The 14,551-nt window shown below is 38.0% G+C and overlaps 1 protein-coding gene across 3 annotated transcripts in view; it reads right to left on the bottom strand.

Annotated features, from left to right (window-relative positions):
* Window positions 1–2,994: 2,994 nt before the first annotated feature.
* GABRB1 (gamma-aminobutyric acid type A receptor subunit beta1) overlaps window positions 2,995–14,551 on the bottom strand; it is a 438,325-nt gene continuing 426,768 nt past the window's right edge. For all 3 annotated transcript variants that reach the window (XM_064366790.1, XM_064366794.1, XM_064366788.1), the window contains exon 9: window positions 2,995–9,995. In XM_064366790.1, the coding sequence (XP_064222860.1) occupies window positions 9,651–9,995 (345 nt within the window). In that variant the 3' untranslated portion in view covers window positions 2,995–9,650. The remainder of the gene's footprint in view (window positions 9,996–14,551) is intronic.

Here is a 14,551-nt window from a genome sequence, read left to right as displayed (position 1 = left end):
AAGACAAGCAAGGATAAACAAGGGAAAGAAAACTATAAAAGAAAACTTTCCTTTTTCCATAAAGGAAAAAGCAATAGTAATTAGGATAGAATATTCAATTTTTCTAGAACTGGTAGAATCTAAATTGGTGGTATTATCAGGATTCAGTCTGTTTAGTAAATCTCAGTGGAAAAAAATCTTAATGACCACTTTGCAAGGCCCAAACCTGGGTTCCACTGTAACTTTGACTGCATTTTTTATTCATGGAGAAGTTGTAGATATAGGCTCAGTGGGACTAAAATAACTTAGAGAGGGTGTAGGGGTCGTCTGTCCCACAAGGTATTATCTATAATCCTGAAATATTGCCTGTTATGAAAAAGTGTTTCTCTTTTCTGTATTTCCCATGGTAGGTCATTTAATCAGCATTTACAGACCCTGCCATGGACAGAACAATTGATGTTTTGGACAATACAAAAGAATTAGAAAATGGGGCGTTTACTCCTAAGGACCTCATGATCCATTTAGGGTGGCAGAATTTTGCAAAACTAGAAATGTGCAAATAAACTATCTATTATTATTGAACAAAGTGACCACATGAATTGAGGGAGTGTTCGCAGAAGAGTGAACTGAATGAGGAAGGGTGCTCGAGGACTGCATTTTGGATGATGTTGGCCTGATTCTTAAACCACTCTTGAGGTCGAGCTAGGAAGAATAATATCTAGGCAGTGGAAATAAAATGTAAAACTTCAAGCATAGCAGTGAGAACATTTTGGGATGATGTGTGGCTGTTGGAGTGGAAGGATAAGGAAGACCTGAGGATGAGCTCACTGGAAGCTAAGGAACTCATGGAGAAATAAAGTGAGTCTGAGTGGTGAAGGGAGCCAAGCAAGACATGTTTTCTCTAGTGTGTTAATGTGAAATTTATTAATATTTCCCCCACCCTTCAGGTTGCTGAGTCCCCATAATTATGGTGGCCATACAATTTATTATTCACATGGACAATTTTGAGAATTTTCTTAGTAATTACACACTGAGACTGTCTGAGGCAAACTGGGTCACATGGTCCTCTAACAATAATGTTAACCAAAAAGAACTGGAGCACATTTCAGGCTATTGAGCTGCTGTGCAAACTCTCCTTCTACATGTTTTCTCAAGAGAGTAAGGAAAGGCTTTTGTGTATGGGAAAGCAGGTGGGTGGAGCAGAAGGAAAAAACAGAAAACAAAACTGGACACAGAGTGTCTCTGAGCACAATATTCATCTGTTGGGAGTGGGAACAGTTCTCTTCCCCACTACTCTCCGCTCATTTTTGAACTACCCAAAATCTGGATCATCAAGGTAAATAGATAAAATCTAGGCAGTTTAGTACTGTGGAAAAAGCTTGACTGGTAAAGAAATTCTCAGGAGAATCATAAAAGTTTAGAGTTGGAAGGTGTCTTTAAAAAAACAAAAAAAGTTAAGAACACCTGTTGGCAGAAATTGTATTGAGTACCATGTTCAGAGACTGGAATTCTTCATGCATGCTTGAAGAACATTAATAGCTAGAATGTTAATCACAAGTTAACACATTTTCAGTTTTGGCATGGCTGTGCCTAACACCAGTGGATTTAACTAGGTAAGCCAGGGTAGAAGGAGTTGAGCAAGGAGAGCGGATAATGGAGGTTCTAAATACCTTGAATCTTTCCAACTATTATAGATAAAAAACTGCTTCTTGCCTGAGAGCTCAAAAATATCTGCTACTCTACTTTCAGGAAACAAGACAATGTGGGGTCCGGGACTGAGGAGGGCACTGCAACAACATTTGGGCTTAGATGCTGCCTAGAGATCGGCTTTTCCACCCATGATGGGGTGTTTCATGGCTTTTCCTTGATTGAACTACAGAGAATAGCTTAAGGACATCTTCATCTTTCAGAGATCTAAAAATAAAGACCAGATAACACTGATTTGTATTATCTGAGACTCTCTCTTAAAGGGACCTGGGCAGTAGCAGAGAGAGCACAAAGGCCAGGTCCTCAATCGTATTAATAATTTCAAGGTGTCTTCCATCCACTATGAATTCCCTGTCTCCGTCATGATGCTCACTTATTGTTAACTTTTCAAGCTTAGGCTTCATATTGTTTGGTATATGTTTAGAGAACTCTCTATTCTCTAAATTGTAGTTATAGAACACTACAAAAATAGTAACATTTTTTCACTTGGCTTGCAAATGTAACTGTATGTTGTCTATATTTTTAAAGCAGTATGAATAAGTATTGAATTCAATTCACTTGATTGAGATAGCTTATTCTCAAAGACATGCTGTCAAGAATTATTACTAAATTTGTTGGGTTATGTTAGCAGAGACCATGGTGCTCCTGTATTTTTCTGCCAACCTCCCATGCAAATGAACTTCTCTAAAATAACCTTTGAAATTTAGTTTTGGAAGAAAACTTGGAGGCCATCTGGTGGCATGTCTAAAGTCATGCACCTGGGCAGTAGCAGAGACAGCACAAAGTCCAGGTCCTCAATCGTATTAATAATTTCAAGGTGTCTTCCATTCACTAAGAATTCCCTGTCTCCATCATGATGCTCACTTATTAACTTTTCAGGTTAGGCCGCATATTGTTTGGTGTGTGTTTAGAGAACTCTCTGTTCTCTAAATCTATACAAATGCTGTCTAGAGGAAACAGGTGTTCTATTTTTATGGGTGAAATTTAGACAGTTTGCAGGCTGTTTGCAAGGCTGAGGAGGAGTGGGCAGGGTGTTATACAGAAGTAGAAATTTGTAATGGGAGTAATATACAAAAAGATGAAATGGATCAAGTTCCTAGAGGATAGTTTGTGACTAGTGGTGTGCTATTTGAATTCTAGGAAGAATCATAATAAATTGTAAAATGGGCCTACTTAAGACTGAAAGGGCATGAATAAACAAATTTGATAAAAGACTGATACACTTTAAATTCACTATATTACAATCATAATGTAAGGAGATGGCCTTATCTTCAAACTCTGGGGAAGATAATGTAAATTTCCATAAGATTGAGCTGAAGAATTTTATTTCCACTTTATTCTGAAATAGGCTGGGAGTGAGAAGGTTTATGTAAACACATATACTCTTTACATAAGTGACAGAAAAGCAGAAAAGAAAAATAACTCAAGGCAGTTTAGAGGAGGCTATTATGATTATACAACCTGCCTCCCAAGGACTTTTAAAGGCAACAGGAATAAGAATTTAGAAAAAGTTATTTAAATTCATTGTTTTAATGAATTCAACTGAAAATACACAATATGAGTCCAGAGAAGTCAAAGCTTTCAACTTTTCACGGGCATAATAGCTTAGGTGGTTTGGAAATAAGAAAGAGGAAAATAATGGAATCAATTTCATTGGGTTAACATGAGGCAGGATGGTATACAACGTGTGAAGGAAAGAAGACAGGAGACATAATCTATTTTACCCAAGTCAAACTTGCAAAATGCACACATACCATATTTTAATAATTTGTACCTATAAACAATTATATTATAAAATGTCATCCCTTCCCTGTTTCTCTGAAAAACAAAACAAAACAAAAGACCCAGGAAGAAGAAGCAAGAGCCAGGTAGCAATACTGATTGCTCTTGCTCATCCTTTGGCTTCCAAATGAAGCTGTATTAAGCTAATGAATCTGTGACCCTCTAAGCCTAAGGCAAATGAGTAATGCTATTTGGCCTTTCTGTTATTGGTCTGTTTTTCGATTGTCTGCAGAAACAGAAATGCAGGTAGTGTTGTTCAGAAGAATGAATTTCCTTCCCAAATGGTTCAGAAATACACCTACTTTTCCCACCTTGAATTCTGACTGGTCTGCAGGCTTTCTGATGAGTGCTGGTTTTTTCAGGATATGCAAAGTATCCAGGGGCCAGTAGGGAGTGGTTGTGAGTCTCTTATTATAACAAGGACTCTAATTAGAAAAAAACAAAACAAAGCCAACAACCAAACAAAAAACCCAAACAAACAACCTTGAATAGGAAATTCTTGCTATAGGAGAAGTAATAACAAAGAAAACTCTTTACCTTTATCCTTCCAGGAGCTTATTATTCTCTGGTTTGCAATTCTTTTATTAAAAAGAATATACTTTAAAATGCTTTTAGTGAAATTGCAGCCTCCAAAAATTATGTTTTCTATCTACTTAGTTGATTCCAGTTATCTTAAAAAAAAAAAAAAAAAGCATGGCTAAAGTAAAAGCACAGTGTGTTCTGGAACTAGTAATTGACTGACCTAATTAGTTCAAAAAAAGCATTTTTCTTTCTCAATTGATGGTGGACCCTAGTTGGCACATTTTAGAACCAATATGTTTCAAAATAATGGCTTACTGAACTCTTCTGGCACTTAAAATGTTGGCACAAAAAGTCCTACCTTGCAAAGTTCTTACCTGCAAAAAGACGTGCCCACTCTAAAACGTTACTAAGAAACAAGCTGACTTGGATATTCTGAATTTCCGTAGACATCATTGCTCTCCCTGGGACTGCCAGTTTGCATGGAAACACATCTTGTGGCATAATATCCCACCATTCTGAAGACTTTTTCAGGAATACCAATATTTGGGAGAAATGTATTTGAGAACACTTAATTACCAGACTCTTTTAAGCTTAATTGGCACATGTCACACATATCCTTATCTCCAGCTGGAAAATACTTAAGTTTTTTTTTTTCTTTTTCTCTCTGTCTCTCTCTTTTTTTTTTTATTTTAAAGAGACAGAGTCTCATTCTGTTGCACAGGCTGGAGTGCAGTGGCGAGATCACAGCTCACCTGAACTCCTGGGCTCAAGTGATCCTCCCACCTCAGCCTCCCAAGTAGCTAGGATTACAGGTGCATACCAATGCGCCCAGCTAATTTTTTTTTTTTTTTTTTTTAAATAAAGATAGTCTTTGCTATGTTGTCGGGCTAGTCTCAAACTTCTGGCCTCAAGTGATTCTCCCACCTTGACCTTTCAAAGTACTGGGATTACAGGCATGAATCATCATGTCTGGCCAAAAAGACTTTTTCAAATCCCAATGTATATCAATGTTTCTCTTTGCCTTTAAAAAACAATGACATAGTTACCTCTGGATCTTTCAGGAATGAATCAGCCTGTTGGTGTTATCAGTCATTTACTGTCTCTTCCTTTGCTCCTTCCCATCATTTGGACATTTGACTGTTTACCCTGATCAAACCCATTCATTCACTTCTATTCTTAATAGAAGTTCTGGGAAACTGGAAGGAAGAAGTTAGAAGCTAAAGCTATTGGTGCAAATAAAGCTTTGGATTACCTGTGGATTTTGAATATCTCTTCCATTCCTGACCCCCTCAACAGCATGGATAATTCAGTATCTGAATATATGAGTAGCCACGAATGACTGATAAAGACAACTATCTTTACGACGCAGTTCGAGGAGCAGCTTGCTACAGTTTCCGTTTCTGCTGGTGCACTGTTCCCGAGCCCCACAGGCTTGCAGCCTTCTCATCAGCTGCTGTCCCTTTCCGTGGGGTAGGGGGATGAGGCAGTGATCACAGACACCTGGCTATGGCTTGCAGCAGAGTTACACAACTGCACACACAAAATGGCAGAGAAAGAGCAAGAGCTAAAAAGATTCTGGTTTGGGCCCAAATCACTAGTCATTTCACTTCATGAAGAAAAGCAAATGCCTTGTAAGCTTACATTATTTACAATGATCAGATTTTTTTAACATCCACCCAAAGCTGAGGACCACCACGCAACAGGGAACAGTTCAATGAACTATGTACAGAATTTACAAGGAAGTTTACGTAATAGTCTACATTCCATTAACAAATTTACCTTTATGTTCACTGCTTGCTTTCAGGAAACAGATATATTTGTTTGTTTTTCTGTCCCCCTCATCCCAGTAATGCTGATTGAACCACCATGAGCTTGTACATTAGTTTTTTCCCTCCCTCCTGGGATATATGATTTACTTTGTGTAGGAAAGAAAACGGTGACATATCACCCTTTGGTAAGATACTATTCAAAATTGTCCATATAAGAAATCTTGGAAATTATTTCCCTCTAGAAGTATTATAAATATATCTTTTTTGTTTAACTTGGCAAATTGTAATCGAATTCTTTCTTAATATTTATAAAATAGTAATTGATTTTAGAAAGATGGAATTTAGTCAACATTTCTATGTATTGTACATAATGCTTTTTAAGAAACGCCTATCCTTGGACCCTTAAACCAAAGTTTATTCTCCTGCACCACATTTTTTTTCTCTTTACATTTTCAAGACCCTTCATTGATTATAATGCACAATAAAGATGGCATGTATGAAAACACATATCAATCATTTGGCAGAATTATCAACCAGTCTGCTGTTTCTATTTGGCAATGTAGAAAACAGAGGCAATAATCCTGGATAATTCAAACCAAAAATATGTCTTGACCTGGATCTTTGCCTCACAAAGCTGGTAAGTGTGATGCACAGGTCACCCCTAATATTTTAAGCCAAGGAGCATGATTGGAAGGAATGAGTATGTAGTCTTCACTGTCCAGTGAAAGATGGAATTTCCACTGGATTTACACAAATGAAGTCTGTGACACAGTTTATGTCACAGTTTCTGAACTGTAAACATGGGGTACTTGGACATGACTGTGGCATTAGAGAGTGAGTCTGTACAACTTTCAGCCTCTTCCTCAACTTAAGTAATGCAGGGGAGTATGGCTATTTTCATGGCAAAAAGAGAACAACTCAATAATGATTGAATAATAATCTATCACGTAATAATCTGAATCTTTCAAGAATGGGGCCAATTTTGAGGGCACTTAACAATGTCCAACAACATTTATGTTTTATGTACATGATTTAGGGCAGGACAAGGGAGACAGCCAGAGAAAGAAGTTGTTTTTTGTTGTTGTTTGTTTTCTATTTACTGTTCACCCTGAAAGGGGAGGATTTGGCCAGGAGCGGGGCCAAGGAGGGATGACTTTGGCCCAGAAGTGTCCAGAAAGAAGTGGGGATAGAGGTCTTTAACCATAAATATAGCAGCTTCTCCATTCCTCTGGTTGCCATTGCCTCTAAAATCAGCTATTTAACAGGATTTGCATAATGCTGGCTGTGACCCCTTCACTGCCCAGGAGGGCGTATGGTGACACCAGTTTGTGCCTGATGGGTAGATTCAGGCTTAATAATTTTACATTTTACAAAGGTGAATATATGATTCAAAATGTTCTCTTTTTTTTCCTCAGAAGATGCTTTACACCTAAAACTACAGCATCAAAGTCGTTAGATTTTTAAAGGCAAGATAAAAATGTAATAATAAAAATACAAATATTCTCAATTCTTCCTAAGAATAATAATCTAAATCGATAAATAAAAAGAAATTGTTTGTTGAGGAACATAGATTGCAGACACTTCCTTTCTGATTTGGCATTTCATTCTTAAAAGCTTTTAAAAGAGCTTTGACACCCAGAATGATTCATTTCTATTAGGCATCAGCCAACAATGTTCCTTCCTGTGTTTAAAATAAATGGCTGCACAGTGGTTCCTTTGTGGTCATTACAGAATATTAACCTTACAATCACTGACATGGCCATGTGCCACTCTTTTTGGCCCTTTTATGATGGCAAAGTATCTCACCCTGTCAAGGGACTGAAAAGTTTCAAAATGAATGACTCTAAGGCTGGGGATTTCCTTGATCGGGAAAGTGTGATAATACAACTAAAAATCTAAATTAAAATGTGGTCTCTATAACCCTATTATTTTCTCTTGAAACCACTGAGATCATTTTTTTTCCAGTTAAAGCAGAGTCTTTGTATGTATGTTATGTTCAGCCTTAACCATTTATTTTGAAGTCCCCTTTTCCTCTTGCTTTCTAAAAGAATATCTTATAACTTTCTCCCATTCAGCTCACCGGTAAGAATTCAGCATCATCTGTCCAGTGAAGGCTATAATTTCCAGAAGCTGATGCTATTGTAAACATGGACCCTCATCACAGCCTTAGGGAAAAAGCAAGATCATTAAACCAGGCCATCATTCCTAATCATTACCTCAATCTATTTCACATTCATGGGTCAGGTCCCAGACCTCTTGTATCACTGTTTGGTTAGCTTACGGTTTCATTCAGTCTTGCAAATGAACATATGGAATTCTTAGATACTAAGGTTAAAAAATAAAATGATGAGGTTTCAATGACATAACATGGGAAGAATCTCAACTGTAGCTGGTTGGACATGTTTCGAATTATGCTGGGCTGCTGAAGGATGCCCCTTCTATAAGAACCATGACCAAGATTAATCCACAAGTAGAGATAAGGCAGAGGAGCAATGACAGTGATTAATGAGTGTAGACAGGGTCTATTCTTTAGGGACTGGTGCACGTGTTGGAAGTTCTACTGCTTTTGTCATTGCTCTTGTTTTTATCTGTAGTTCTGCTATTTTCAAGATTTTCTTTAAAATGGAAATATGGTCCTGAAGGGGAATGACACCAACATGAGTGTTTGTGTATTTTCCGAAGCATTCATTCCAGTGTGGAATGCAGAGCTCAGAGAGCAGAGCCATAAAGTGCCAGCTGAGGCCTGTGTGACTAACCTGTCACCATTAGATACTGCTCTCTAGAAGGCAAAGAAATATATACTATTTGATTTAAGATTTGGCAGTTCAGATAACTGCCCAGGCACCCTTTTCACAGCACATAAATCTTGCCTTCCTAGTGGCAAGGGCATTATTTTTCTCAAGCAAAAATTGCTCACCATCCCCTTCCTCCCACACTCTCTGGAGCAGGAATGATGGAACTGGGATGGCATGGTTTCCTGGCACAGCATCAGGGAGAGCCAGGGTGATGAGATGAATTCAGGGCTGCACATCTGAAATGGCCAGTTAGAAAAATGGTCATTGCTTTCCAAGCTCCTTATTCTCAAGAAAAAATGAAAAATGTTCTCCATCGCTACCAGGTCAACCAGATTGGATTCTAATGTTAATTTAAAATTTGCCAGAAGTCTGAGAAAGAAGCATTTTTCAGAATATCCAGCTTAATGGTGCGGTGAAGATGGCAGGTTGGGATTGCATAACCTTGACCAGCTGGTGCCCTTCCTTCCCTCTTCTTCTATGGAGCTGTGGAGCCCTTTTACAACAGACATGGGAGAACTTACGGGTAGTGGGGAATCTTCCTTTCCTTTCTAAGCTCCTTTTCCTTTTGCCTTCTTCCTGGAAATCTGTAACTTGTCAATGGCTTTGTTTTTTCTTCTGAGATCCTGAAAATTGTGGTGGTTTTCTTCTTTCTTTCTTTCTTTCTTTTTTTTTTTTTTTTTTTTGGCAACATAAGATTGTTACAGTTTACCAGGAAGCAGTGCAGGCGGACAGCAAGGTCCTCTTTTCATTTTCACTTAAAAAATAAATTAGTAAAATCCAGGGCAACTAGAAAAGACTGTTAAAGATCTACCTATCTAACTTCTCTCTTTGTGTTTGTTTGTAAACATGGCAATTAATAGAGCTCTTAAAGAGCTGATAACCTGGACCACAGTAGACTGGACAAAAATAATTTTGTTTTTGTTTTGTCTTTTTGAAGTAAACATGGTGCAGTAATAAAACATATGCAAGACCTAAAAACAATTGGATGGCTGAATCTCTTACCTCAAGAAACACAGCAGTATCGCTGTTGGGGACCTGTAAGGTTAAAAAACAATAGAAGAGGAAAGTAGTCTAAATGGAACCATTAGAACAGACCTCAGTGTACATAGTAAAGCCAATAAACGACATTAAAAAGAGAAAAGGTGATGGGGAAAAACATTCGGGACCACTTGTCTATGGAATTCACATCAGTCAAGTCGGGGATTTTGACTTTGAGCTGGGAGGCGCGCCTGCGGATGCGCCCCTTGCTGGGCACCCCGTGCCGGTCCAGGGCGCGCCCGTAGGCTTCGCGGCTGCTCAGGGGTTTGCGGTACTGGATGCTGGCGCTGTCGTAGGAGTACATGGTGGCCTTGGGGTCGCTTACGCTCGTGAGCACTTCAGAGCCACCTGTCTCGTTCCGGATTTCCAGGGTGCTGAGGAGAATGTTGCCGTGGGCGTCGACCTGATGGTAAAAAAACAGGTTCAGACACAAGTATCAGGACCTTTGCCTGTTTTCATTAACCTGTCACTAGTGATACTCATAAGGCTCATTAAACATTGTCTCCCTAAACATTAGGCTTGATATGCCTCCCGGACATGGAGATTATCTATCTATCTATCTATCATCTATCTATCCATCCATCCAGCTGGCTCTCTATCTCTCTATCTATTCATCATCCATTCATGCATGCCTTTATCCATCCTCCATTCATTCATCCATCCATCCATCCATGCATCTATATCTATCTATCCATCATCCATCCATCCATGCATCTATCTATCCATGCATGCATGCATTTATCTATCCATACATGCATGCATTTATCCATCCATGTATGTATGTATCCATCCATCTGTCCATCTGGCCATGCGGCTATCTAATCTATCTGTTATCTATCTATCTATCTGTCCATCATCCATCCATGCATCTATCTATCTATCCATCATCTATGTATCTATCCATCCATACATGCATTTAGCCATCCATCCATCTATGTATCTATGTATATCTATCTATCTATCCACTCATGCATGCATCTATCATCCATCCATCCATCCATCTTGCTAGCTTTCTAGCTATCATCTCTATCATCTATCTCCACTCATATGTGTGTGTATGTGTGTGGGGGGTATTTCTTCTTGTTATAAAAGTGGTACATGGAAACAAAGCTAGAAACACAAAATAAAAAAATAAAAATTCGTAATCTTACCTTCAGAGTCTATCATTAACATCTCTCTTGTCTTCAGGTCTTTTCTATGTTCATATATACTTACAAACACAGGTTCATTCATATATTTTGCCTTACCATCTGCTTTTCTCAGTAATACAGCCTGGGCATTTTTTCTTGTTAATAAATATTCCTCTGTGACATGCTTTATTAATAGCTTACATGAATAAACCATAATTGAATTAATCTGTTGTTAGATGTTAAGGTTTGTTTTACTTTTGTAGTATTATAAAAAAAAGTCTAGAAGCAATATTTTATAGTTAAATCTTTGTGCATATTCATAACTCTGTCCTCAGGCAAAACTGACAACATATATGATTAATGAGTCAAAGGATTTGCCTGGTTATCGTTTGACTTTTGTTCCTCTACTGCTGTTCACTGATGCTTCCTGAAGTTCCAGCGATACCTATCCCAGGTTTCCTGGTTCTTCTCTATGCTATGCCCACACATGCCCTTTTGGAACTACAAAAAATGTGAACACAGATTGGCTTAGAATGTCGCCTTGTTTAACTTCAAGCTGATATGCTTTGCAAACTGATTTACCTGGACGAGATATGGCTTATACATGAAAATGAGCTTTAAGTACTTCCAAGGCCAGTACAGGGAGCTGTGTTAGCACGTGTATTAGCATAGTGCCTGACTTATAGTAAGGGTTCTAAATGCTTTTGAATGAGATTAATCTTAGTAAATACTTAACACACTAGGTATAGGTAAGGAGGCAAAAGAACCTGGTGAAGAAGAGATAGAGAAAAACATAGGAAGCAAATACAAACAAGAGGGAAAGAAAAGAAAGGGACAGAGGATAGATAGCATGTGATGGTGCAACCGTAGTACAGTTTAGAGAACTATGATTTATTGAGCTTCCACCATAAGCCTAGCATATATATTACTTAACACAGCAACCCTTCTAAAAGGCCATCCCATCCCCATTTTATAGATAAGGCAACTGAGATTTAGAACAGTTAAAAATCTGGTTCATTTACTCAGCTGGTTAAATGCCAGCACTGATATTAGAACCTATGTGTATCTGATTCAAAGCTCAAGCACTTTCTACTGAGAGGAACACATCACAGTCCGTGGCCTTTGTTACACCACACAGAAAGTTCAGTGATGCATTTGTTAGCTTTAAGACTTGAGTTGGTCAGAGAGAGAAATGGCAACCGACTCTGGCCTTCTGTCATCTCTCTCTCCCTTCTTATCTATCATTATTTCCCTCTGTGAAGCATTATGCTTCAGTCTAATTGGGCTACCCACATGCCCTGACCCTGTACATCTGTTGGTGACTTTATTCAGGGAGTTACTATTATTATTATGTTGTTGCTGTTAATGACTACTATTTATTGAATTCTACTGTGTAATTTATCTCAGTAATTTCAGTATTTTAGTAATTGAATCTTACTGAGTGATTTACCTTAGTTATAACAACACTATGACATATATGTTATCTTGATTCAGCAGACAGGGAAACAATGCTCAAAGAAGTTAAGTAAATTAAACCGATTAAACAATAAGTGGCAAATTTGGGATTAAAATAGAGAATATTCTTTGTCTCAAATATTATTTTCTTTCCTCTTTGTACATTAATCGAATCAACCTGTTTTGGCCAAGGCTCAATTTAAATCCTACTTTCTTGTGTATCTTTGTACTTTGCCTGCCTATAGTCACCTCCAAAACTTTCTCCCAACATTTATTGAGTGCTTACTGTGTGACACATAAAATGTTAGGTGACAAGGATATATGCTTAGCAGAACTAGCATCCTTACCCTCAGAAACCCTTAGCCCTTACTTTTACAGCAGAATTTACACACTCAGTCACCTACAGGGACCAAGAAGCATGGCCGAGTAGAGCCAGTGAAAGTAAGCAATTGAATGAAGCTAGGGAGTGGTGATTCCTATGGGGATTTGGAGAGCAGATGTCTAAGGAGGAGACTGCAACTCAGCTCCAGTTGACGACTACACTGAATGAACTAGACCCTAATGTTACCAGATCACCCTCTTTACCAGAAAACCTGAATATACTGATTTTTATTTGGTCTCTTTTTAAAGTTGGCTCAGTAGTTTAAAAATGATCTTCAGGACAGATGAAACATATCTGTGTCTAGATCTGGCTTTTGCATAGCCAGTTAGGGACCTCTGGTTTTTTTTTTCCATTCACATATCCTTTAGCATATATTACTTTGTATTGATACTGATTTTTAAGGTTTCAGTTCTGTTTTCCCAACCAGAGCTATTGGGGTGCTCAGGGGATAGATAATGAGAGCCTGGACTAGGACAATGTAGCAGAAAATAAAGGAAAACTACACTAAAGAGGAATTTTTGTTTAAAATAGAAATGAAACTGATTTGGCCACAGGATTAGATTTGTAGCACAAGGAAGGGAAGGTGATCTGGAAACTGTCAGCCTGTCAGGCTGAAAGGATTATATTGTCATCAGCAGAAATGGGGTGTTTAGTGTATGTTGCATGTATGGGGAAAAAGGAGTTTGTTGTTTTGGTTGAATTTGTGATATACATTAGGCATCCTTGTGGTGGTGTCCAGCAAGTAATGTATATGTGGTGATAACTGGGATAATTTTGGGGCTGAGATTATTTTAGGAGTGGGAGGTAGCTATGGGGTTGGTGAAAGAGACGTAGAGAAACTACAGAGGTAGAGAACAAATAACAGAATGCTATTAAGAGAAATTCAAGAAGGGAGATAGGTATCCAGAAGGAGAGAATGGTCAGTAGTGTTTCAGAGAGAACAGGGGGAAATGAAGGCTCATAGATTTATCAATAAGGCCATTTGTGATCTTAGAATAAAAACTGAAGCAGAACCTGCATTGCAAGGGATTAAAGACTGAATTGGCAGCAAGGAAGAGAAGGGAGTTTGAATGGACTCCCCTTTTCAAAAATTTGCAGGTCAAAGGAAGAAAAGAAATAAAAGCATTAGCTCACATATATCCTTAGAGATACAAGAGTGAAGCATAATATTGGGGGTGACAAGTTTTCAATCAAACGCTAATGGTATAATATAGACCATGATTAGGGATTCATCAAAGTGAGAAATCACTGGGGGTCACAGAAGCCTTCATGTAGCAGTGGGGCTTGCATTGAGTTTTAGAGGATGGGTAGAACAGAACAAAAATTGAGAGTTGAAAGCTATGTTATTATTCTAGTTTTATTACCTACTCAGAAATGGTCTTGGACAAGTCTGGGTCTCAGTTCCTTTACCTATAAGTGGAAGATTTTCATTAGGTAATCTCAAAGATTGGCTTCCAATCTTTGACAGTTTTTGATTATGAAGAACATTCCAAGTGAAAGACACAGCATTCTAAAAAAAAAAAATTCTTGTAAAATGGAATCACCTGGTCTGTACTGTATGCATCATTAAGTTATATTATTATGAATCTCTCTAAGTAAACAAAGTTGCTAGAATTTAGAATCAGCCAGTGAAGCATACAGATGCTTCTAATTAAACAGAAATCAGGGTCAACAAGGTACATTTTATTAAGCCATTTTGGTTCGCCTTGGTGCAGATTCAAACGTGCCTAAAAATTGTATGAAGTTTATCAGTTTGTGCAAATCCCTCAATATTCTCTGTCACTGAAAGCTAGAAATCATAGCTTTAAGTGGTTTGACATTTAAGATAATGGATCTAGTTCTGCAACTATCCATGAAAGCTGATTACGTTAGTACAGAGTTTTACAGCAACATTACCACATTCTTTTTAAGGAAAAATTTTAAAGTAGCTGTATAACAATTCTTGCCCACTTCCATTTTCTTTCTTACCCAGAGTAGGACTTGTGCTAAAGG

The sequence above is a fragment of the Aotus nancymaae genome, unplaced genomic scaffold (genome assembly GCF_030222135.1).
Source record: "Aotus nancymaae isolate 86718 unplaced genomic scaffold, 86718_ANA_hifiasm-v0.15.2.pri h1tg000006l, whole genome shotgun sequence".
Classification (NCBI taxonomy): Eukaryota; Metazoa; Chordata; class Mammalia; order Primates; family Aotidae; genus Aotus; species Aotus nancymaae.
The sequence above is the reverse complement of the archived record's forward strand: the minus strand, read 5'-3'. Positions and strand labels throughout refer to the sequence as shown.